The sequence below is a fragment of the Hippocampus guttulatus genome, chromosome 6, assembly GCF_054856545.1.
Source record: "Hippocampus guttulatus isolate MCC_2025c chromosome 6, RoL_Hgut_1.0, whole genome shotgun sequence".
Lineage (NCBI taxonomy): Eukaryota > Metazoa > Chordata > Actinopteri > Syngnathiformes > Syngnathidae > Hippocampus > Hippocampus guttulatus.
Window position 1 is genome coordinate 24,814,161 of NC_141266.1, and position 25,134 is coordinate 24,839,294.

General features: G+C 48.3%; 1 protein-coding gene across 2 annotated transcripts in view; it reads left to right on the forward strand.

Moving 5' to 3' along the window:
- The window catches only part of iglon5 (IgLON family member 5), a 93,756-nt gene extending 72,138 nt beyond the window's left edge, over positions 1–21,618 (forward strand). Inside the window, exons 2-8 of one of the 2 annotated variants that reach the window (XM_086113964.1) lie at positions 1,653–1,731; positions 5,207–5,439; positions 7,988–8,107; positions 9,854–9,941; positions 15,236–15,367; positions 15,453–15,573; positions 17,437–17,584. In XM_086113964.1, coding sequence (XP_085970090.1) covers positions 1,653–1,731; positions 5,207–5,439; positions 7,988–8,107; positions 9,854–9,941; positions 15,236–15,367; positions 15,453–15,552 — 752 coding nt within the window. In that variant the 3' untranslated portion in view covers positions 15,553–15,573; positions 17,437–17,584. Of the gene's footprint in view, positions 1–1,652; positions 1,732–5,206; positions 5,440–7,987; positions 8,108–9,853; positions 9,942–15,235; positions 15,368–15,452; positions 15,574–17,436; positions 17,589–19,223 lie in introns of those variants that run through there. The other variant, XM_086113963.1, reaches the window with a different exon arrangement.
- The last annotated feature ends 3,516 nt before the right edge of the window (positions 21,619–25,134 follow it).

The following is a 25,134-nucleotide window of genomic DNA, read 5'->3' on the forward strand; positions in this document are numbered from 1 at the left end:
TCAGCTAGCTAACTAGCGAGGATGGAGCCTTGGTTGGTCGTATCGGGTGTATAGAAAGAGTCTGGGTTGGCTGACGGGCATGGACAAAGTAGGCCTTAAGTCTTTATTTGTATTCCTCCCAAGGGGGAGGAAAAAAAATATATATACTGTATATATATTTTTTGCTTCACCCGAGTGTCCGGCACAAATCATATTTCCTCTTTAACAAATGGCTCGCTAGATGTGTCAGTGCTTCTTCTTCTTGTGTGTGTGTGTGTGTGTGTGTGTGTGTGTGTGTGTGTGTGTGTGTGTGTGTGCGTGTGCGTGTGTGTGTGTGTGTGGGCCTTCTGTTACCGTCCCTTCATTTCACGGTCCGGCACCTCCGCGTGAATCCTTTTCCTTGGGCTCATTATCAGCACTGTTCAAGGAACATCCTGGCAAAATGCAAAGGGCTGAAGGAAGGCGGGAGAAAAAAAAAAAAAGATTATTCCGGCGGGCGCAGGGACGGCCGGCGGTGACATTGTGCCTTTTTTTCGGTTGTTGTTTTGCACATTCATTACTTGGTGCGTACGTCGTGCATAAATAAATAAGACAGCAGAACGGAAGCAAAAAAAAGCTGATTTGAGGAAAGGCTGACGTGACGTTTTTTGGGGGCGGGGGGCAGTTTGTTGACTTGACAAGCGTGGTCTTAAGTTGATGGTTTTGGCTCACGGCTGTCAAATTCAAGCCCGGAGACATCATCTTGCAAAATTCCTGATTTTAAAGCGACCAAAAATTCCAATTGTCACATGTAATATAAATAAAGATGTGTGTGATTGGTCCTTTGTCGACCAGTTGAGGGTTGTCATGATGCGGTTTGTGACCAACAGGTGGCACTGTAGGGCTCTCCCTGCAGCTGCACACCTGTTGGTCATGATGTAATTAGTGCTTTAAAAGGACTCCCAGCCTGAACACTCAGTGTCGGCTCATTGTTGCTGTTGGCCACTGTCATGTTTGTTTGTTTGTTGTTGTTTGCTGCTGTCATGTTTTTGATTTTTGCCAAAGCCATGGTTTCGCTTTGTTCCTTTGGAACCTTTTTGCTTTCGTGACTTTGTTTGTTCGGGATTTATTTTCTGTGTTTGAATACAACTCGTCAAGTTCACCCCCCCCCCCTCCTCCCTCTTGCCTGCTTTTTGGGGGTCCACCACCAACCTTGCAACGTGACACGGGTGTAGTCTGCCTTCCGCCCAAAGTCAGCTGGGAGAGGCTCCAGCAACTCCCCGCGACCCTGTTCAAGATAAGCAATGTTGAAAATGCTACGCTAAAGCATGTATTATTTCCACTCTGTGAAAAACTACCAATATATTGGAACAGCTTCTTTGGGTTTAATCGTCCAAGCCACAGTGGATGTATTATACTGCCCCCTGGGGGTGGGCTGAGGCCTAGAACAGATTACAGTAATGGCATTGACATTGTATCTCAATCATCCCTATCTGTTCAAAATATGAATCATTTTGGAAGTTCACATTTGTGTACCATTTCCTTACGATGCCTCCTACTGGTCTGGCACGTAAACTACAGCGTTTTCATTTTATCTTTTGCTCGCTCGTCGCTCGCGTGAGCATCTGTCTGCCCATCTGTTGCGGACATTTAATTCTCACCGGACTCTCCTGTCTGTCGTCTGTTCTTGGCAGGCTCCGCTGCGCACGGAGCGGAATTTGGGCACCTGCCGGACAACATTACGGTGCTTGAAGGCGAGAGCGTCACTTTGAGGTGAGTCTTGATCGCGTGCACCCGCGCCCGCTAACATTTCCAAAACCTCTTTGTCGACTCTTCACGCACACGTACACGTACACACAGCTGCCACGCCAAATGCAGGCTGATCCCCGTCAACCCACACCCCTGCTGTATTCCTCAACTGTGTTTATCGCTCCAAAGTGAACACTGCCTGCCAGTGAGAAAATTATTTTATTGATGAAAAAAAAAAAAAAAAAACCTCCTGAAGATTCTTGCTTGGATAATGTTATCACAAGAAACCCAAAAAGTTTGGAAATCAGCTGAAAGTTGTTGCAGGCAGTAAGCTGACACGACATGTAGATCTGGTTTTGGATGCTGTACTTTCAATTTCATTTCTAGATTCCCCCCCCCAGCTAATTTCGGGCAGTAGATGGGGGACACGCTCAACTGGTTGCCAGCCAAAGACATTTTTAAGAAAACATTTCAAGGGAAGTGCATAGACCCCTGTGGAGGTGCAACACAACGTTTAATCTCAAAGTCACGTCGAACTGATATTTGCTCTCCCCCTCGGCTCAATCCTGCTAGTTCCAAGCTGCTCTCAATCTATCGAATTTCCTTGAATGTCACACACCAAGAGGACGTCTTTCAAACAATCGATGTCACCATTTCTATTCTTTTTTTAAAATTTTATTTTTCCGTATAACCAAGCAGCCTATGGAATTAAAACAAACCGGAGGGGTTAATGAATCCGGCCGGGGTTTCATTTTTTATTTTGTTGTTTAAAAATCAAATCAAATAAATAACTTACTGGCTTAAGCTTCCGCCTGCGAGGTTACACAGTCAAGGAAGGAAGTTGGTGAAGATGTCACACTCTTTGGGTGAGCAATGTTTTCTTAGTTGTTGTTTGGATTTTTTTTATTTTATTTTTTTGTTCTTTTCGCATGAAATCAGAGGGCAGACAGCGAGGAAAGCATTCTTGGCCACAAACGACTCCCAGTGTAACATTTCTCATCAGGCCTTCATGACTTCACGAGCGGCAATAAAACGGCCTATTTTGTAATCAAAAGTGTGCGCGTACTCGCCGGACAGCCCGCGGCTGACAAACAAAACACAAAAGCGCTTTATAAATAAGCTTCCACTTGAATGTAAATCACTTTTTTTTTCTCCCAAGTGGCTCAAAGTCCTTTTTTTTTTTTTTTTTTTTTTTTTTACTGTGCTCCAGACGATGCCGTTTGATGCGGGCCATTAATACGAAGCCACATTTGATGTTATTACGCTTCTCATTTCCTCTGGGCTCCGATTGCTGCAGCAGAAGAAGAAGCGTCAGCAGACGTGATTAAGTTTAAAATTAGATGAATGCACCATTTGTATACAGATTTTGTCCTTTTTATGGCGGAATTACTCGCACCCGAACCTTGTCTGCGCATCCGCTCGACAAACCTCATCTTCGAGACTATCCATGTCGAAGAAATTGACGAGATTAACGGCCATGTCGCAAGATTAAAATTATCGCGATACCGTCACGTGATGATATGAAAAATGCCCGTCAAAAACAAACCATAACTTTTTGTGTCATGGTCCTGTTTTTGTTGAGAATAGTTTTTGGTTTTGTTTTATAGTTTACGGTCACGGTGCTGTTCCGTTTGTGACCAACGAGTGGCATTTGGGGGGCGGGGGGGTGTCGGCCTGGCTGTTCATCATGTCATGAGTTCTTTTCTTTTCAAAGGACTGCCACGCCGACCACTCGGGGCGCTGCTATTATGGGTTTTAGTTTCTTTGTTCCTATGATTTATTGTGGTTTTCACGACTTGGTTTGTTTTACTGTCATGGGCTTGAGTTTGTTTGTTACTTTGGTTTATTTTCAGGACTTTGATAATGTCACTGATTTGGTTTTTCCGGTGTACCCGCGCAAGTATTTTTGTGAATGTGTTTTGTTCAGTGAACCCCGCTTTTTGGTTCCTCTACCATCACGCCCGCCGTGGCATGTCGCCCACTTGAGCTAAGCGCGGCATTGTGGGCTACATTGACGATGATCCTTCACGGCGGGTGCACGACATGACGGAAGAAGAGACGGACTGATTGCGATAGCTCACGAGGGAGGACATTATAAGCGTAAACAAACCTCTCGCCCGATGAGAACATTTGATGAGATTGAACGAGAATCATGAGATCTCGCGAGACGGAACGTCATGCGGAATTACGCCTCCGAAGCCAAACGCTCGCCAATGGAAACGCCGACAAGTAGAAATTGTACTTGATTGAAATGGTGTGAAAAACTGTCATGAAGACCCTTCATCAAATCCATCTGCTGTAGGTCTGTCTGCATTATACTGCCCCCGGTGGCTAATATGCTCACACTAGAATTATGTGTGCATTCTTGACATTCTGTTGAAATGATCACTCTTTTGAACATACATTACAGTGTCGTGGAGTGCTGCGTTTCTTTTCTAAAAAACAACCCCCCCCCCCCCCCACCAACAAAAATATTTATTGTTGGGGGGTGGGCTGGAATGGTTCGATTGCATTTCCATTCTTTTCAATGGGGAAAACGATGATTTGGGAGCCCGGTCGCTGAACCAATTAACAAGGAAGTCAAGCACCACTGTAGCAACGCGCACGACGACTTGGAACGCTTCGCTCGGAACACTCGGAGCCCTGCTTTGGCGTTGGCGTCGTGGCTGAATCATTTGAACGCATAGAAGCTTACTCATCAGCGTTGCATGGGGTGGATGGGAAAAGGGTGATTGCGAATAAACGAGCAGAGGCGGCACAAAGCTCTGCTATAACGTGAATCATGTTCTATTCATGGAACATCTTTCTTTTTTTTTAAAAAATCAACCAGAACACTTGTGAGGTTTTTCGCAACGGGTGCTGCGAAAACACGCGAGGCGGAGGGGCGGGGGTGGACGTTGACGTGCGTCAGTGTCATCATTGTCGGTTGGAGCGGGCGGGCGCCAACGCAAAGCGAAGAACGGCTCAAGGCCGACGGGAAGCGTCGTGAATTCTTGCGTTTATTTAACGAGAAGTGCGGGCGCGGGAGAGTGAGAGGCTTGACAAGACTGAACAAACAAAGAGGAGACACAGGTGGGAAGAAGGCAGCCAAGGGCAGGCCAGACACTACGCACGCCACAAAGCTGGCGTGGATGACGAGGCAAGGTGAGAGGAAAACATCCAGGGAGAAAACAACAAAAATGTCACGGTGAAGAAACGTGAGAATCAAGAAACTGGAACGTAACAAGAAATCCCAAACGTTGCGACTGGTAGAGCACCGACTACCGAGCGGGAGCGTCCAGAAGAAATCACCATTGCGATATTATTCAGAACAGTCCTCGCCTTTCATTTCGTCGTCAAGCTTTCATCTGTCAACAAGAATGACGGACCGAGAGTTGGTTAACGGCGATTTTCTTTTTCAATCCGAGAAGGATCAATGATAGCTGAATGTGACACTGCCACCTACTGTAGTGGATGTGCATCTACATTCATAAAAAAGCGTGTCCTTTTGTCCTCGCAGGTGTCGGATCAACGAGGAGGTGACCCACAAGGCCTGGCTGAACCGCTCCAACATTCTGTTCACGGGCACCGACAAGTGGTCGCTAGACAAGCGCGTCACGCTGGTCAACAGCAACAACAGCGACTTCTCGGTCCACATCGACAAGGTGCAAGTGAGCGACGAGGGGCCCTACACGTGCACCTTCCAGGCAAACAACAAGCCGCGCATCGCCCACGTCTACCTCGTTGTGCAAGGTCAGAATTCTGATTTTTATTTTATTTTTTGGAGGGGGGGGGGGGGCGCTTTCGGAGCAGGAAGATCCTGGCAAAAATAGTTTGATGATTTGCTAGTTATCAGCACCCTCTCCCGTACGCCCGATTGATATGAAATTCAGCGCGCATGGCTATCGTGCGAGAACGCACAAAAATCCAAATAGAATACTGCTGTGAAACAGCCATTTGGATTCGAAGTTATAGATTTGGGGGTGGGGGGGGGGGGGGGTGGGGGGTTCTGATGTGGGCTGTTTCCAGGGTTAGGGAGCAATTTCTGCCAGTCGCTGGCATCAGACGTAACCCTCGTCCCTCCAAAATCCTCACCTTTCTGGAGATCACGCATTTTTGTTCACCCGTGAACATTTTACTGTCAGAGAGAACTCGCGATTTTAAGCAGATTTAATCCGTTAATCATTTGTTTAAAAAAAATAAATAAAATCAATCGATAAAAACAACACCCCCACGTGTGGGTTGACCAATAGTATAGATCTGTGAAAAATGGTGACAAATTTACCAAACTGCGACATACGAGTGTTTCTGATTAGTATGAAATTTGGGCTATGGATTTTTTTGTTTTGTTTTTGACCAAGGTAGCCGATTTACCATTAAACACAAATATATCTCGCGCCACCGGTGCGTCCGTCGACCTCCCAACCAGCCCATCCGCTTAATGATGCGTTGCGTTAGTTGGCCGCGACTGAGGCTTGCCACGGCGGAAGCAATCGCTAGGTTTTATGGGGGACTCGATGCATCTTTTCGTGTGAAATCGCGACGATCGACGCGTATCCTCGTGGCGATTTCGCACGAGAGCCGAGAGTCCCGGCTTCATTACGACTCACGCGCAAAGGTAAACGTGAGCCCGAAAGCGCAGGCGGCGGCCGACAAAGTAGACGGATGAGAGCGTTTTCTCGCCTCCGCGCCCGCGGGATCCGTCGACTTGTTTGTCTTGATTTGGGGAGTCAGACGGATCAGACGCGAGCCAACAGCCGCGCCGAGGCTCGACTGCATCTGCTCGGGAAAATGTTCGAAACGTGTCGCAGAAGGCGCGGTGATTGCTGATTAGCGGCGGAGAGACAAGACGGGCTGACGTTGAAAGGCGGCTCCTCCGAGCTTCTACTGTAAAGCCTTTGTGGAGCAAAGGAATGAGATTTCCCGACTCGAGCTGCATCCCGATTTCCGTCTCGTCTTCAGGATGAAGTATGACCCCGGAGAAAACACTATTTTCACTCCTGTCTGTTTATTCGAGTCGGCTCTTGTTCCGGTTCTGAATATGGAGATCTACTCGGGGCGGGGGGGGGGGGGGGGGCGAACCCTTTTCAAGCGGCGTAGAGGGCTGCGGACCTCCCCGAAAATCACGACGACTATTTGAACCGAAAGCTGCGATGTGGCAGTTTCTCTGAATCACTCGAAGGTAAACCGGGAATTTTCCTTGGTTCAAAATGGCGCGGCCGGCCTCCTCCGGGTCGTTCGTTATTTTTAGGCGCTGATCTTGAAGATGGCAGCTCCTAAAAACACTCATCTCATAAAATTGCCAAAACCGCATTGTGTCCATAGTTGAAGAAATGTTGAACTGCAAGTTCTCGTCGCAGGAAGCGATTGCGTTGAATTTGTGGAATGCGTGCACGCCGCGGTGCCCGTTGTGCATCTGCTCTCCTCTAAAATCAACAGGATGGATTCTTATACTAACGGCTTCAAAAAAAAAACCCCATCATCGCCCTGAAAGAACAGGATGTGTTTGTGGCTGGCAGGTGGCAGAGAGCTGCTTGCTGACTCGAGCGCTTTTTGCCAACCGCGTCCAAGCAAACAAACAATCTTGTCCGGAGGGTCCAAATCTTGGCATCGCCCAGCGTAGGCGCACGACATACATCCGCGCGCGTACGTTTATATCGATGTGTTTGTAGAGGCGAGCGGCGCTTTTGCAACGTGTGTTTATCGCGCCGCCGCCGCCGCTGGCGGCTAGCCGGCGAGTGAAGCGAATGCCGCGGCGGAGCCGAGCTCATTAAAAACAATGATAATGGCCCCGTTTAAATTCAAGGGCCGTCTCGTTATCAATTTAAGTATGAGCCGGAGTGCCGCACGTTCTTCGGCGGTGTTTAATCGGGTTTGTTGTTGCCCGGCCGTTGGATCAAGAGAAAATTGACACTTTTGATTAATTCTTCAAAGAAAAACCACAGCCCTCCACTCGCAAAATATTAGCATGCGCCACTCGTCTGCCCTATTGACACCAAACCATCCGTGATCCGAGGCGATGAATGGCAGGCGGTTTTCCGCTCTCATCCCAGTTGCTACTTGAACAAAGTCCGCCCGGGGGATTTCGCCAAAATTTGGTTTCAGGTGAAACCCGACAAACGGATGATGCCAATGTGTAAAAGTCGGGACTTTTCGCCATTGGCTTGGGACGGAGGAAAAACTTGGCAATGAAATACGGAACCCTCGTAAGTCGCGATACGTTCGGATCGCCGCGAACGCTGAACGTGGCTTTGCATCGTTGCCTAAAATACTCATTTGGGGTTTGTTTGTTTTTTTTCAGTACCGGCCAGAATCGTCAACATCTCCGCGGACGTGTTTGTGAATGAGGGCGAGAACGTCAACCTCTTCTGTCTAGCCGTGGGCCGGCCTGAGCCCACCGTCACCTGGAAGGACCAGAAATGTGCGTAGCTTTATTTTTCTTTTTTTTTCCTTCACGCTCCCCGTTTGTATTTTTTATGAACAGCAATTTGGGGGTCAAGGCATTGCGCTCTTCATCCTTCACGCCAGCCGCTTAGCCTGGCCTTTTCTGTCTACAAAATCCACTCTGCTGTATTTTGCCGGCGTCCTGGTGTTTTGTCCCCAATAACCGCTCATTAGCCGCGATTATCCCCGCCGTGCCACCCCATAATCACCGGCATCTGTCTTCATCGGGGGGTCCCCGCGTTGAGCGGCGCGGCGCTGCCAAATGACGCTAACCGCCACTTTTGCAACTTGACGGGAGGCTATTTTTAGCTCCCGTCGCCCGCCCCCACTGAGCACCCACCTGCGCAATTCAGGGTAGTCGGCACGCGGTGTCCCGATAAGTGGCCTCTGATTAGATTTGATCAGGACCGAACTGAATGTAACGGCTATTTGGTCCATCATCATGAATGTTCGCTACAGAGTTAGCATCGCGCGGCCTCTTTTCAACTGGAATGATGCTGATGTGTGTCTGTGTGCGGGTTATTAATACTCTATCCGTTTGTGTTAGCGCGCGCTCCACCGTTTCATTTTCACCCAAAAAAAAAAAAAAAAAACGATAAAAGAAAAAGCGAGTCACCTTTAACCTACGATTATCGTGCGGTGGCGCACGATCTGCACCACTAGAAGTTCAGCAGTCCGCAATGGCGACTTGCTACCGGAGCAGTTGCCATGTCTGTTTTTTTAAAAAGTTTCTTCCATGTCCAATTCACCCACGGCACTGGCAAAGAATGGCCGATGGAAACGGCAGGGGAAGCATTTTCATCCGGTACACGTACCGTACGTGCTATTATTTCTGCACTTAACACGCTGCAGCACGTGTGGGCCCGCGCGTGCGGTAACGGGTCAATATCGCGGGAGGCCCGGTCGCTTGAAAAGTAGATCTTCGGTCAATAAAGGTTGGGTGGTGAAAAATGTTTTGTTTTTTTTTTGGGTCCTCGGCTTTCACGCTTGAAGAGAAATGAATGTGGAGAAATAAGACAATTGTGAAAACAAAGCTTTTTTACAATTTTTTTTTTTTTAGGCCAGATGTGCACCAAATAAATGCAGCAACAACAACTCCCCAAAGGGTTATCAATAGGGTAAATCAATCGAAGACAGCAAATAATGGAATCGCGCCAAAAATACAACACCTTAAAAAAAATAAAAGCATTGTCATGATTTTTTTTATATATTTTATTTTTGAAGGATTTTCTTTTCGGCTTTGATTAGATTCCTCCGGACACTCCCTCGTGTCTTGTCTTGAGGTGCGCCTTGTCTGCTGGCTTTGCTCATATTTGCTTTTTTGGATTGCTTCACATACTTGGAATACAAATATTGGGAACGTTGTGTAAACATTGGACAAAACATTGCCGTCACCTGGGCTGCTCCCCCCCCCGTTTCGTAGCACAGCCATAAAATCCACATCTTCGCCGTCGTTCTCTTCTTTCCTCCTTCTTCTTTTTCATCACCTTCTCTTTCTGCGTCCGGTTTGTGTTTTTTAGCCGTCGAGCTGCACTCGGAAATGAAATGCGCTTCGTCGTTACGGGCGTGCTAGTCCACGAGAAGCTCTTCCAATCTGGCCAGGATTATTTTCTTTAACTCGTCCAACATTTTATCAAGCGAGATAATTAGCCGTTTGCCTCGGAGCCGAGGGGAGGATAAAAAAAAAAAAAGTTCCGAGCAAAGCCTCTTTTTAATTCTGCAGCAGCGGCGGCGGGTGAGATGCGGCGAGAGCAGCAGCGGCGGCGGCGGCGGCAGCTCTGTAGATCACCGGGACAAGCGGCGGGAAATAGGTCAGTGTGTACGAGCACTGAACTCCGTGTAATTAGACTCTGAGGGCAAAGGATGCGCAACCGACCGTCCTCTGCTGCTCGCGCACGGATTCCCCGCCCGCCATGTCCGGCGCAAATGTTCCCTCGGAGTGCTCCAACTTGACTGCGAAAACTCAAATCCAACCAAGAGCAAATCTGTCAAATCAAAGCAAAAAAAAAAAAAAACGGTGCTTGCGCTTTGCGTTTGTGTCCGAGCATTTGACTCGCTTCGAGTGGATTTTTCATGAAATTCCAACTCGGACAGTGGCCCGAGTTGGAATTTGTTTCCGTGAGCACGCTCGTGGATCAACGCGCTCAACCCAAATCGTTGTGTCCCCATCCGAATGAATGGGAATGCCCTAAATTGGACAAATACTTTTAATGACTTTTCTTTTGTCTGTTTTGCGTGTACATTTGTCCATTCAAGCCGTCCATCGGTTAGCATCTCCGCAGTCTTGCGCACGCGCGCCGACCCCTTCACGCAATTCACGCGCTTGCGTACCATTACGAGTGGCGAACATTTGTCCTCGCTTGCAGGCCGACAGCGTTTCTCCTCTGTCGGCAATAATCTTCCTCCCCTCTCGCCGCCCCCCCCCCCCCCCCCACCCGCGCAACCCGTCAGCTCTCTGGAGATAGCGGCCGCATTGCTATTCCGATAGAGTGTCTGCAACCGAGCATCAATTGCCTCTGACTAGAAGGGCCAGTGAAGGGGAAAGAAAGGGTGGACAAGCCCGGGGAGACAGCAAGGAACTAGCAGCCATCACTTCCTATTATTCGGTGGAAAAAAGACAACAGGCGGGCTGTGGAAGAATTCGGGTCTGTTGCGGACATCAGGGGTTCCCAAACGTTTCGCAGAAACATTTCCAAGGAGCCCCTCGTAATCCGAACGCTGATCAAACCCAACGAAGATGTGGTGTACCTTTACTTTTCTTAACAATTCAAACGATGCTTGTTTTCAGTTTTTGTTTTTTAAGTTACAAGAAATAAAAAATGGTATGAGAAAGCCAAACCACGAATGGTAAAAAGAAACACAAGGAATTGACGCTCTCCTAAAATGTTGGATATGTATTTGCGTGTGCGTGTGTGTGTGTGTGTGTGTGTGTGTATGTATATATATATATATATATATATAACACATACCTGTCAACTTTTCGGAGCGCCAACCTGTATAAACTACCAAAAAAATCCTTAGAACATACCAAAGCATTTTATATGTCAAAATAACGGCAGAAAAAAACCCACGAAATGTTCAATGATATTTATTGTAGATCTCCATAATACAATAATAATAATAATACATTTAATTTATAAGCGCCTTTCAAGACACCCAAGCACACTTTACAATAACAAAAAACACAAAACAATACGGGTTGAGCAGCGGCAGCCAAAACGCGCCACAATGTCAGGTTCATGTCTACTCATCATTCTACTTGGTGGCATTACTGTGTTCAGAGTTGTATTCCCGCGTTACTTTTTTCACCGACTCCAAATCATTTGGAGTTGGTGAAAAAAAAAAAACAGAAATTTTCAGAATCCGTATGATTTGTGCGATACGGCCATATATGTAAGATTCACCACAAAATCCGTATAAACTATGGCTAAACCGGATGAGTTGACAGGTATGATCACACACACACACACACACACACACACAATTGTAGCGTGTCACACGGCTAAAATTGCAGTTCTGATTCATGGAGTGGCACATGGAATAGAAGATGTCGCATGTGAACAGCATTTTCATTCCGTTTGGTCATTTGGTTTCATTCTCATTCCCGATATGAAAATTCAGTCCGAGCGCCGTCTCGGACATTTTCATTGGTCCACTGTGACGTGTGCTTCAATTTTATTCGGCACATGTGACGAGACTATCGGTAAACGTATTGGCTGGTGAGTAAAAATCCGTAAAATAACCGCGCTGAAGCCGCGGGGGAAAAAAATAGCGGCTTGTCGTTGGGAAATTATGGTAAGTAAAATGTGTGCGTGCGTGCGCGTGTGCGTGTGTGTATATATTTTTCTCTAATAGTATGATATAAACGTCATATTTAAAAAGTGCATTGCAAAACTTTAAGGTCACTCTCCTGTTTTCCTGGGAAAGAGGCTTTTATTCTGTCAGACGCCTTTAGTTCATGAAAAATGACATTATTGCGCTCGACAAACTGCCAGGCTACGGCGAAGCGCCCGCGGAATCAAGCAGGTCCGACACCGGCGGCCGTCGTCAGACGCAAGGATAGCATCGACGGCATCGCCGACCCGCCTAGCGGAGGTGGCTTCTTCTTCTTTGGCTTATCACGTGACACGCCATCAGTTACAAACGGGCGCCACAACGAATGCGCGTCGCCGATAGCCGATGAGCGTTTTCCCCCATCGACGAGATTGGCGGCCCTTGTGAGCGGAGACAAAAAAAAAAACAAAGCCGTTTTTGAAAAATATGTGCGCTCGGGCAGAAAGCAGCAAAGTGTCCTTGTAAGGAAGTCGAGCGGGCGAGTCCATCAATATTCCCCACAAAAAGGGCGACTTTCAACATTGAAGACACCGTTTGTCAGTGAAGAGTATTTTCAAAGTGAAAGCGTTGGCGTGTTCGGATTTCAAAGGTGGCATTTTGCTGAAATTGTTATGACGTTTTAATGTAAACAAACAATGGCGAGCTGCACATGTACGGAATGAACGCTTCCGATTTTGGGATCCATTTCCAGGCGGTCCTCTCTTTCGCTCGACTTCGCTGTGTGCAAGCGGTTCATCGTGACGCAAAGAAAAAAAAGCCTTTCGTCTCACTCGGTGACAAAGTGCCGCCGGAGTCGCCATCAAATTTTGAACGTGCTCATCGTCTCTTGCCGAGAAGAAAAACGTCGTCGCCGGGACAACCGCGGGGATGTTGTTGCGGTCAGGTGGGCCCCTCGAGGGCCGCACTCGGAGACCCCCGGGTTAGCCATTACGTTCGAGGCTTTTTTCGACGAGTGGCGTCATTTCGGCCTTCGTCGTTGTCTTCGTACTAAACGCTCGTTGCTTTCGGCGACACTCGACTGCGCTCCTTTTCCGCTCCCTCTGCTTTGTTACTGGGATGTGAAAGACAAGAGTTGCGTAGAGCTCGAGCGATCTTCGCCGGCTCAAAGTGCTCGAAAACTCCCTTGTCGTGCCGAAGCCCCGCAAAACCTCGGCTCACTTTCATCCCTCTTCAGGTGGTCGGGATTCAAGCTCCTTTCCAAAGCTTATAAGTGCTCGAAGGACTTGTTTTTTTTAGACGGCATGGTAGCGGTGCCCGCCTGCTGGCTGCATCATCATCATCATCATCATCATCATTTGCTGCCCCCTTTGTGGCTCAACCAGCTTGCCCTCCTTGCTCTTGCTCTGTTCTGGGGAGAATTTTTGCAAGTTTATTCCCCCCCCATACAGTGGCATGTTTATCCACGAGGGAATCGTTGTTGTGTCCCCGCTCTGCAGGAAAGGTAGGATTGTGGTGAAATCTTCAGGTTCACGTCTGGGTTTCAAATGCGTCTCCTTAGAGGTGGGACGCAGCCGCAAAAAAGGTCCCGTCGGATTGTTGGGTTCGAGCCGATATCGATTCTCTTCTTTCGTTGAAGTGGAAGATTAGAATTCGGTGGCATACGATATCCGCGCATTTGGTTGACCTGCGTTGAGTTCGGTGGCAAAAGATGTCAGAAGCGGGATGTTTCGCTCAAAGGCCATCGACGATGCGTCCATTTTAAAGGATCCGTAGGACAGTTATATGTTTTCAACCCTTTCTGAACCCCGGCGGACTGAGATTACGCCACGTCAGGATCCGGATGAGCAAAAGTATCAGAAGTAGGGATGCTTCGTCAGCAGGTCATCTTTTACTGTGCTCCGAAGAACTTGCAGGACGGCCGTTTAATTCTGCAGACTCGGGTTCAACAGAGTCGAGGCGACTCCTACTTACGCTGTTAGAAGTGGGAGGCTCGGGTTGCATGCGCCTGTTCTGAAAGATCCAAGAAAGAGTTGTGGCCAGTAAAGACTCTGGTTGAAATCTGGGTTTGAGGATACACCTCATCCGAATTCGGTGTCAGAAGTGGGACGCTGAGCTCCAGGGCTCGTCTATGATGTTTTCGTTTCATTCTGAGCTTAGACCGCATCCCAATTGAGCGGCGGACGCGATGTGTCCGTTCCAAAGGAGCCTTCGGATTGTTGTCTTGAACTCATTCTCGACTCCGGGTTTAAAAATCTGGATTTCAAGTCCACCTCCAAAGAGGTCTGTGACAAATCGGGAGTTTGATTCGACCGCGTCGTGGCCGTTCCGAAGGACTCGTACAATTGTGTTTAACTCGGCATGGGGTTGCATTACATTTCACCAGTTGAGTACAAGCCAACGGAGAGCGCTGAGTGATTTTTGGTGTCAGGAATGGGATACTGAGGCCCATCGGCGCCTGCCCCCCCCCTCCCATACGCGCTTGTAAAGCCCATTATGTATTCTCCACATCGCCCTACTCCCAACTGAAGTTTCACTTTGCGTGTGCCCCAAATCCTTCTCTCCTCCCGCTTCTGTCGCCAACGTTGTCACACGCGGGCACCGCGTCAACGTGACTAATGCGCCCGGCAAGCGGCGCTGCGCCGAGCCTATCGGGCGGCACCGACAGGCGGCTTCGCCTTCCTTCGCTCCGCGTCCCCAGTCTCCGGCTCGGCAGCCGCGCTAATAATCCCGCCGCCTCTAATCTTCAATTAGAGGCGGCGTGATAATCTCTGACGTGAATAATAGCGCCGTTTAGCGTGGATTGGCACGTGTGCGCGCGCCGGCGTTTGTAGCGAGAAGGCCGCCCGTGTGTTTTGCTGATTGACGGCGACAATTCAGAAGCGGGATTTCCTTGTCAGAGACGATGCGAAACGCGCTCGCTTCTGTCGGCCGCCCTCCTTTAATGGCGAGAGACATTTGAGCGGACGCGATCGAGCAAGTCGGCCAATGAAAACGCTCGCTGCCCTAAGCCACGCCCCCCGCTGCGCGCCACCCCGGCGCGAGACTGACGTCACTCCGGTGCGCAACTCCCGGGAGTTTGTCCGAGTCATGTGAGGAAGAAAAAAAATGGTTGATTGAGTTTCCCCTTACGGATTAAAAAAAAGAACAATCATTTCCATTCATCCGTTTCAAATGGACGTGGTACCTCTTTGTGTATTCGTGTCAGTTGAGAATGAAGTTCCACCCATAGCAGGAAAAAAAAAAATCAATGGGCAGGAAAACGTTTTTATGGTACGGACGCCTGTCAGCCTTAAAAATGTTAAAATAACCCCCCGCCCCCGCCCCACCCCAGACGGCCTGGTGAGCGAGGGCGAGTTCCTGGACATTACGGAGATCAAGCGCCAGCAGGCCGAGGACTACGAGTGCATCACCCACAACGGCGTGGCCCCGCCCGATCAGCACAAGGTCAAGGTCACCGTCAACTGTGAGTGCGCCCTCATTGGACGGTGGTCATCCAATCGCGTGACTCTGAGATCCCTCCTTTGTTGTGCGCGTTTTCGGGCCGCAAGACCCGCCCACTATCACCGACATGAAGAACCTGCCCGCCCACTTGGGGAAGACCGCCATCTTGCGCTGCGAGGCCATGGCCGTGCCCCCCGCCTCCTTTGAGTGGTACCACGACGACCACAGGTGAGAATGGTTCGGCGCGAATGCTCCATGTGCGTGCGCTTGTGTGGGTGAGAGAGAGAGAGAGAGAGAGATTAAAAACAAATGAAAATTCAGTTCTGTCAATGAAAAAAGACAATTCCCTTATGAATTTGGATGAATTATTGAATGGCCTCTTGTAAATTAGAAATGATTAAATAGACTACAAAGCACTCATTGCATTTACTCACATACATTTTTAAAAGAAGGGGTTTGAAGAGAAAGCCGATTTACAGAATACCCCGCTCTCCAATTTGCGGGAAAATAATGCTTATGCTCACTAATTAATATTTTTAATAAATGGAAAAAATGGAAGTAAAAAAAAAAAAGATGTTATTTCTTTTCCACACGTAAATGGACATTGTTTTGGATTATAATCCTGTTTTAATAATGATGAATTTATTGTCTTATTGTCATTTCAAAAATCAAAGATGAGCGGATCAGGAAGTGGATGGATGGAAAGTTTATTCAAAAAAAGTAAACAAAAATATCGACTAAATTTCCCCAAGAAAAGGAAAACAGTGGTGTACTGAATTGTCCTTTCTAAATGAAAAGGGAATGATTCAAGTTAAATAAAACCAAAATATGAAATCAATTGGTCATTAAATATGTCATATAAATTAAAAAAAAAATTGAATTCACCCTTTTCTTTTTCAAAATGGCAAAAAAGAAGTATAATTCTGTTGGAACGCCAACCAGTTGGCGCTCGAAACCGACCGAGCCGATCGCCGTCGATGCCAGTCGCGCTTTTGTGGAAATCCTTGAATAATTCCTCCGCAACGGTACAAAAGTGTAAAAGGTGTCGGCTCGAGTCGGCTCTCGGAGGCTCTTCGGATCCGAATGTCACCGAGCATTCGCACCTTAATGATGACAAGGTTGCGCCTAATGGCCAACAGCGTGAAACAATGACGCGAGAAGGACATTTTGAGGCACAAATTGGGCCAAGGTCACAGGGTCACTTTTCTGCCCAGTAATTCTGGGAAAATCTATTAACTCTTCTCGTTGAGCAAAGATGACCTTGGGGTGGAGTTTTTTTCCCTCCATAAGGAAATAATCAGCTTCAGGGTCAAATTGCGACCCGTGTAAAAGCTTAATTTACTGTGAAAGCGATCGAAGTCACGGGTGTCAAACACGAGGCCCCGGGGGCCAGATCCGGCCCGCCACCTCATTCTATGTGGCCCGCAAAAGCAAATCACGTGTGTCAACTTGCATGATCTTTGCTCACATCTGTACAGAAAAGTCACGTTGTCATGTGGAATAAATCATGTTGAGATTTTGTGACCCTTTGTTACCCTGTTTGTTGACACTCATCTGAACAATCACTGAACCAAATATGATAGTTGACTGATTCCAAAGCTAGTAATCCATCCAGCCATCCTTATCCCCTTAGATGGGTCGCGGGCGACAGGCATCCACTGATTGTTTTTGTTTTTGTTTTACAAGTCATCATGCGATGAGACGAGTCGACATTTTTGGTTGATTTTGACTTTGAAATTGAAAAAAGTTGTTCTTGATCTCAAGCATGAATAAGCGAAAGACATCTAGTCGTTTCTCAAACAGCCGCGCGTTCAGGAAACAGGAGCCAAACTGACCCGCAAGTCCATAACCATAAACGAGCATTTTTTTAAAAGAAAAAAAAAAAACCTTTGCATTATCTCACAAACTTGGCAAGGGGATGCAAAGTTTTTTTGTTTTGTTTTGTTTTAATAATGTTGCTTAATAAGGGCTCTGTAGCAATACTGCAACTGCGAGTATTTCAATTTGTTGCCCCACGGCATAGTAAAAATGAGAAGTGTGTGTGTGTGTGTCTGAATTTCCCCCTTGTTGTCTTTTTTGCGGTCGCGGCAGGCCAGTGGAGAGCGACAACACCTTGCGGATTAAAAACGAGAAGACGCGCTCGCTGCTGCTCTTCACCAACGTGACGGAGAAGCACTTTGGCAACTACACCTGCTTCGCCAGCAACCGTCTGGGGGCCTCCAACGCCAGCATGTTGCTATTCCGTACGTCCCCCCCCCCGTTTGATCCCATCTCTTTCTCGCTCGGCTTTCCCCTCCGTTTCCCCCGCCCGTCAACTCCCCTCGCCCGCCCGCTCGCATTTGGCATCATTCGTCCTTCATCTCTGGCCGGCTTTCTTCCTCTTCCGCCATGATCCCAGCCGGTGCCCCTTCAATGAGTCACTCTTCGCGTCGGGCCCATTCATCTTGCAGCTCCCGCTTTCCCCCTCGTGTCAGCCGATCGCTCCGTCATCTCTCCCCTCCTTTCCCTCCAAATCTGCTCTGGCCGTCATTAGAGCACGACAAACGTTTTTTAATTCCAGACGTGCGGCCACCCCAAATCACAGCCGAAACCATCCCTCCGTGTCATTGCTCGCCGCCCACTTGGGGACCCGAGGCGCGTCGTTTTCACTTTCGCTCTCTGATACGGGGGGGTGCCAAGTAGGCTGGAACAATTTGGGGAAATGAGCTCATTTTTCTCTCAATATTGCAATCGCTATCTAATTTGTGATTATTTTATTTATATTTCTGAGTCCTCTTCCCGTGTATTTTAAAATAAATTAATCTGGATTACAATTAACAGTATCCGATTGACTGTATGTCAATATTTGGGTTTTCTAGGTTTGGCATGAATTAATTAAGGAAGACACTTGATCTGCTTCAATGAACGGACCTGGTGGCTTATTAAGCAGTGACAGAAATTGCGCGACTGCTAAATAAGCCATCACAGGTCCAAATAAAGTGTGGCGGAAACTGCTATTCTGTCGGCGTCTTCTTCATTTGAAGCCTTATATATATATATATATATATATATATATATATACTGTATATATAATTAAAATATATATATATATGTATATATGTATTGTTTTAAAAAAAAAATATATATACTGTATATATAATTAATATATATATATATATATATATATATATATGCACACACTGGCATTAGCGACTCCCTTTATCTCGGTCGTCCATCCACATGGCCTGCGAGCTTGCTTGACGGGCACATCATGGGAATCAAGGGGGTTAATTAGCAGCCGTTGCAAGTGTGATGAGACGGTCCAATTAGACACGGCTAGGCCTCCTCCGGCATACTCGGAAGGCGCTCGTTGCGTGGAACGTGAACTTTTTTTCAAATTGGCAATTATTTCTAGTGGTTTGGTCGGGTGTGCCAGGTGGCGGTTATTGTTAATCATTGGCTAGAAGAGCGATCGCATTACATGTGGTGTGTAGCAAGTGTGCGTGTGCCGCGCATGGATTATCTGTCATCGTCGGGTTTTTTTTTTTTGTGTATGAGGAGCGTACATGGCACATAGGTTGCGTGTCGCGAAATGACTAGAGGAGCAATCGTAAATTGCACCTGCCACCGGGGAGAGCGGCTACTCTGACCAGTTATTCATGTTGACCACCCCAGTGGACAATGAAAATAAATCAAGCCATGCCTGAAATACATCTGATGGCTCCTCTCACGGTTTATGTCTCATAAAGCGCGTCTTGCACGCTACAGCTGGGTCATAATACTCCAGAGCTCACCGCATGTGCATACAATGTACGACAAACATATCTTTCTTTTTGGAGCGGGCGTGATATTTACGCACTTTTTCTCTCTTTGCTTTGTTGTACTTTGGCCTTCGCAAGGACCGGGCGCCATACAGGGCCGAGCGAGCGGTCTCCGATCGGGCTTCAGCGTTTGGATCTCCCTCTCCGCCGCCGTCCTGCTCAAGGTGTAACAATCGCAAACCACCCCTGGAAACGGAATAGAAGCAAGACCCTCCGACGACCGACCCCCCCCCCCACCCCCTACCCTCGCCCCTCGACTGAAAGGAATTCTTTAATTAACGAACCCATCACTGTGAACAAAAAGTATATGCATTGAGTCATCGCATCAGACTGGGGACGCCAACTCCGCCCCCCCAGGCCCCGCCCCCTTCTACAACCCACGCACCCAGCGCTCTCATCATCTGTCCGTCTACTACTGACTGACTGACCTGCAAAGTCTGCCTTATGGAAAAGTGAATCATCAAAGCCACGCCGCGGTCTTTCGGCGGACGCGTCGATGGTCACGTGACCTGTTGAAAGCGACACGACGCACACGCGCACGCGTATCCAACAGAGGTGGTCGAAAGTTTACATGATTGGCTTGACGTCCGGTCATTTGGGGCTTTCATTGATGTGCTCATCAGATTGAGCTTTTTTTTTTTTAGAACATCACAATCAAATCATTGGATCAATCGAGCGGTACTCGGGGAAAAGAGCGACAGAAACGCTTCGATTTACACTTGCGATGGTGCAAAGCGGCCTGAATGAAGGAGAATAGTGACAAGCGTAGCAAGAGAGGAGCGGTCGTCATGAGCAACAGTCATCACGACCCCTAACGTGACCTTGGGACGAGACTTGGTGAGTTTGCGAAAAGCAAATCGCCGCCTACCTTCGTCGAGAGTGGTGCAGTGGCACATGCCGGGATTTATTTTAATTTTTTCAGGTGCTACAAAAATCAGCGAAATATGAGTAGAATTTCCCGTTGTTCGGATTCTTGATCAATCGACGCGCAAACTGTAGTCTCACCCAAATGTTGTTCTTTGCCGTTGTTTTAGTGGCGCTCGATCAAATCATCACATCACGAAAGAGCCCAAATGAGTGGACGTAAACTCGCGAGCACGACCGAGCGCATCCGTAACGGATTTGCAGTATGTCCAGAACGCTGGAACTGATGATGCCCCCCTCCCCCCCACACCCACCACCGCCCAGCCTTGCCCCCATTTCCAACCGTGCAGCAGTTAAACCTGCAATGAATGATGTCAAAATGTGCACAAAAATCAAAAGAAGTAATCGGGGGTTGGCGGCGGCCGGCAGTGGACATCTTGGATGCCCTTTTCAAGCCACCCCCCCCCCCCAAACCCGTATCTCACCATCCATATTCTACGCCACCAGTGTAAATAAGTGCAGTGCAGGTGCAGGGGGGGGGGGGGGGACACTTGACTGCCTGCCCCCACGGCTTTGTTGCTTGTTGATAGCATGTTAGCCCTGTTGTGACGCCATTCATCACCCCCCCCACCACACACACACACACACACACACCACCGCTTGTGTCTGTTTCATCTTGCTCTTTTCTTCATTGTGTTGCTACTACTACCAATGCTGATGATGTTAATATGTATTTGAATACCTATCAATAGTAATTCCATGTCAGAAGAAGACAAAAAAAATAGTGTTGATAATGAATCATGGGGGGGGGGGGGGGAATTAGGTGTGGGGGGGGTTACATTTTTTATACTTTGAGATGTCTGTCTCTCTCTCACACACACACACACAGACACTGGAGAAAAAAAAAGTTTTCCTACTTTGCCATGACAAGCTTTTTAAAACTTCAGTCCAATGGAATTCGCATCATTTGTAGCCCTGACGTCATCATATATGCAGCGTACGCGTCCACCTGTCTGAGCATCTTTTGTTAACGGGGGTAATAAACCAGGTCGTCATTTGCCGTCCACGTGCTGTTGTCTGCTGGATAAAGCTCAATTAGCAGGGATGGAGAAAAAAAAAAAAAAAGAGAGAGAGAGAGACGACTCTCTCCAGAGCACTGCAGCAACTCTTTTCATTGTGTCCGAGCAGCAATAACCTCCCCGAAAAAAACTTGACCCATCAGTTGTCGTATTGACTGTATGCTGTGAAGTTGGTGGAAGACGTGCTGAAAACGTTGAAATTCTCCCATTTGTGCATGTTGATTCAAAACGACACACGAATCAAGTTTAAAAAAAAAAAGGACCATTTTGCCAGCTCGCTGATTTTTATTTTATTTCATTTCTTTTTCTAAATCACGCAACATTTGTGTCTATGTAACGTGTCCTTGAAGATGGGAGGAAAGAAAAAAAAAACTTTGGAAAAGAAATGCACACAAAAAGAAAAAAAATCTCAATGTGCGGTGGGGACGAGGGGGGGGAAGAATGGAAAAAAAAAGCACGTTAATGTACGTTGTATGGGTGGATTTTGACGACGGACAAAAAAAAGATATTAAAAGTTGTTGCCTTTGTCATGGGTCGCATTGTATGGGAAGTTGGGAGGGGGGGGAGGGTTGTGGGTGATGGTGGCCATCCCCCCACAAAGACATGATGACAATATTCTGTTCTCATTCCTGCATGAGGTCGGTCTCGTCATCGGAGTGGTCCCCTCGGAAAGTCCTGATCCAGTCATGGGGGCATTCATGGGCCCACCCCGGACTGGTTCATGGACTCGCCTTCAGCTTGTCACCGTCCAACCTTCGGGGTGACATCCTGTACTGGACCGTTTCTGCCAATCAAATGAAGTACCCAAGTCAACGCTTAAATCGTCCACTCTGTCGGCTCAGTTTGAAGGGAACAGAGTTTGAGGGGGAACGCCGCGCTTCCCAAATTGAGCCTTCTGGCCTCCCTCCCGAGGACTTTGGAAGTCGCGGGACGCAACGATGCGGCGCCGTGTATTTGCGCCACGCATCTCGTATGAATAATCAACACAACGTGGCCTATTTTGCGTGTGGAAATAACTAGCCACCAAAATGGAGAGCGGGCTAACGCTAATGAGACGTTTGCGGCGCGTACGCCGATGAGGAAGCGTTGATGTTGCCGGCTCCTTTTTTAATTGAATTCAGAGGCGCTTCCTGTTTGTTTTCCCGTTTCCGCAGCTTGAAAATGAATTTCTTTTCATGTTTATCGACTTCTATTTTTTATTTTTTTCTCGAGGATTTCCTGGAATTGTTTCCACAAAGCAGTGGAATAATTACAGAGCTTTGAATGGAGCTTTCATCTGGCCGCACGTGCAAGCTCTTAATCAATATCTCTGACCGAATGGCTTTCGGGAACGCGGCGGCGGCCGCGATTGATCATGTGCCTGCGATTGCGCTACTAAAATGAGAGAGCGCAATTCATCACACCTGATACGAGGTCCTAATTGTGCATCGATTGGTCGCTCCTGGAACGCATGCGCGCTGCCCAAACGGCAGAAAGAAAAATGAATTTCTTTTGCTTTCTTTCTTTTTTTTGACAGCTATTTTGGTCTCATGATGCTCCCCCCCCCCCCCCTCTCTCTCTCTCACTGATCGACGGATGATTTATTTTCTTCCTGGAAGTCGCGCATTAGCAAAAGTGCCATTGTTTTATTTATGAGTGATGGCTGCGGCACTCGTCTTTTACAGCGGCCTAAGAAGGGCGTACATTAGCCTAATTGTCCAATGTTTACCAAATATCTTCAGGCTCGTTCATTTCTCACGGGCGCAGTCAATGTTACGAGTCTATTAAGGCCCCCGCTCTGCTAATGAGTGCATTAGTACACACCGAGCTAGATAGGAAAGAATGGCACGACGCAGTTCAACGGCACGTCGGAATTCAAGATGGCTCCGCGGGGAGTCCGAATCCGGGATCCTGTCTGTTTTCGACGTCTCCCTCCGTCCGACGCGTCGGCAAGCTCTGCTGCAAAAGCCCGTGAACAACATTCGAGTTAAAGGAGGGACACGTCTCAAGCAGGGGTGGCCGGTCCCGGTTGTCAACCTCCATTTTGTCTTCTGACGGGGAACGCTTTCACCGCATTGTTACTGACAAATGAATGGAGTGATAGTTTTGAAAGCGGTCCACGGGAAGAGTTCGCTTTACTGTTCAAGGGAGTGTAAAAAGGCTCACGAGCGTTTATTACGCATGACGATTGGACCTTTGGGTGCAGATTTTAGCGAGTCGAGGCACACGATTTTGATTTCGCGGGCCGCATAAAATGAGGTGGCGGGCCGCGTCTGGCCCCCGGGGCCTTGGGTTTGACACCCAAGAGCGAAGGCAAGCTGCACGTGTCGTCGTTTTACACAACCCGAAAAAGAAAAGCTGTTCAAGTCCAAAACATTAGCTGTGCAATTCGTAAAAAAGTTTCCCGCCGTTGAAAGTTGCGCTCTTTCCATTCTCCCGGCGGCTCATTAGAGCGATCGCGCTGCTTTTTGCACATAACGGCGTTTCCCCTCGTTGAACGTTTGCCGCTAATGGCGGCGCATTACTTAGCGGCCCGCAATCCCTGGAAAGTGCGCCGCCAACGGCTTCCGTGGCAGCGGTACGGAGTGTGTAATCAGATGAAGTCAAACAACTCCAATTAGCGGAGAATATGTAATGAGCGTTGCTTTGACAGCCGCAGATGGCGTCTCGTCTCTGTCTCTCTCTTTGTCTGGCTGCTCTCTGACAGTGAACACGAGGGAGCCGTGTTGCCGTGCGCTACGTACCCCCCTCCCCCCCCCCCCCGCCGCCTCCCGCGCCGTCATTACGTCGCCCACCTCTCATCTCGGAGTCCCATTACTCCAGCACTCGCGAGTCTGCGGCCCACTCCTGCCATTTTCCTCGTCAATCAACCGCCGTCTAAATGTCGCTTGTTGGCGCGGAGAGCCGACGGCAGATTTTTTTTTTATGACATTTAACGACAAAAAACAACAATAGCGGAGGATTGATGGCGTAGATAAGAGGCGCTAGGCCGGGAAGCGGCGGCGCGAACGCTTGACAGTCGCGCTTGGCGCGGGACGGTTCTCGCGTCCGTCATGAGCCGATATGGTCCAAAAAAGATCCGGTTCCGGGCCCGTCAGGAAGCAAGCCGTCCCGGACGGCCGGCGTGTGGGCTGCTCCTGGGCAGGACGTGGCGGGTCACGAGCCGAAACCGAACACGCAACTACCTAAACTACTAACTACCAACAATAACAAACAAACGTTTTGCGTTCTGGCAAAAACGATTCTCGCGACTCCGCTAGCGAGGGGATGCTATCTCTGCATTCGGCTTTGGTCTTTTTGCTGTTTGACAGTTTCCGGCGGCGCTTATCTGCGGCGTTCGATCGCGTCGAGGCGGACAAAGAGCGGTCGGGGCCCCTCAGCATAAATCTGAGTTGCTGCTCGTGTCGTGTCGGGAGGGAAAAACACGCCTGTGAAGTCGAGGTAATTGCCGTAGCGGGCCTTCCAAGATGCACTTTGTGTTGCGCTGGTGAGGAATGACGCCAGTGACGCCTGCTCTGATGGATGCTTTGTGGCCGAGTGGGGCTTTTAAAAGTACGTCCTGTTTATGGGCCGGACTTGTGAGAAACGTTGCCGTCTCCCGCGGTGCGACAACAAAACCGTACAAATATTTTAGGATGACAACTTTGCCTTTTTGTTGACGGCAAATTCGGCCCATTCACTTTATCGCATTGTATACTTGGTCCGGAAAAAAGAAATTAGGCCACACAGATAAGACTTAATAGTCGTGATGATAAAAGCAAGAATGACGAGCAGCCATGAGTCATCGTTTCAGCATTTTTCATTGTGAGGTCTCCCAAGCGCGTGCATGTTGGCGTCGGAATGACTTACAGTCTTTGCTATCCCTCCGCGGGCACGCTCCATCCATCAATATGTAAGATTGCAACACAAATGTCCAAAACTAAACGCATTGGATCGGATGTCCGCGACATGAGCGGCGTTCTTCTGCGGGGCCGGCCTAGCGCAACCACCCGCAACCCTTTCCAAAACTTGCCCTTTCAAAACCCAATCCTGTGGAAAAACCGCGCTCAATTGAACCCCCCGAAAAA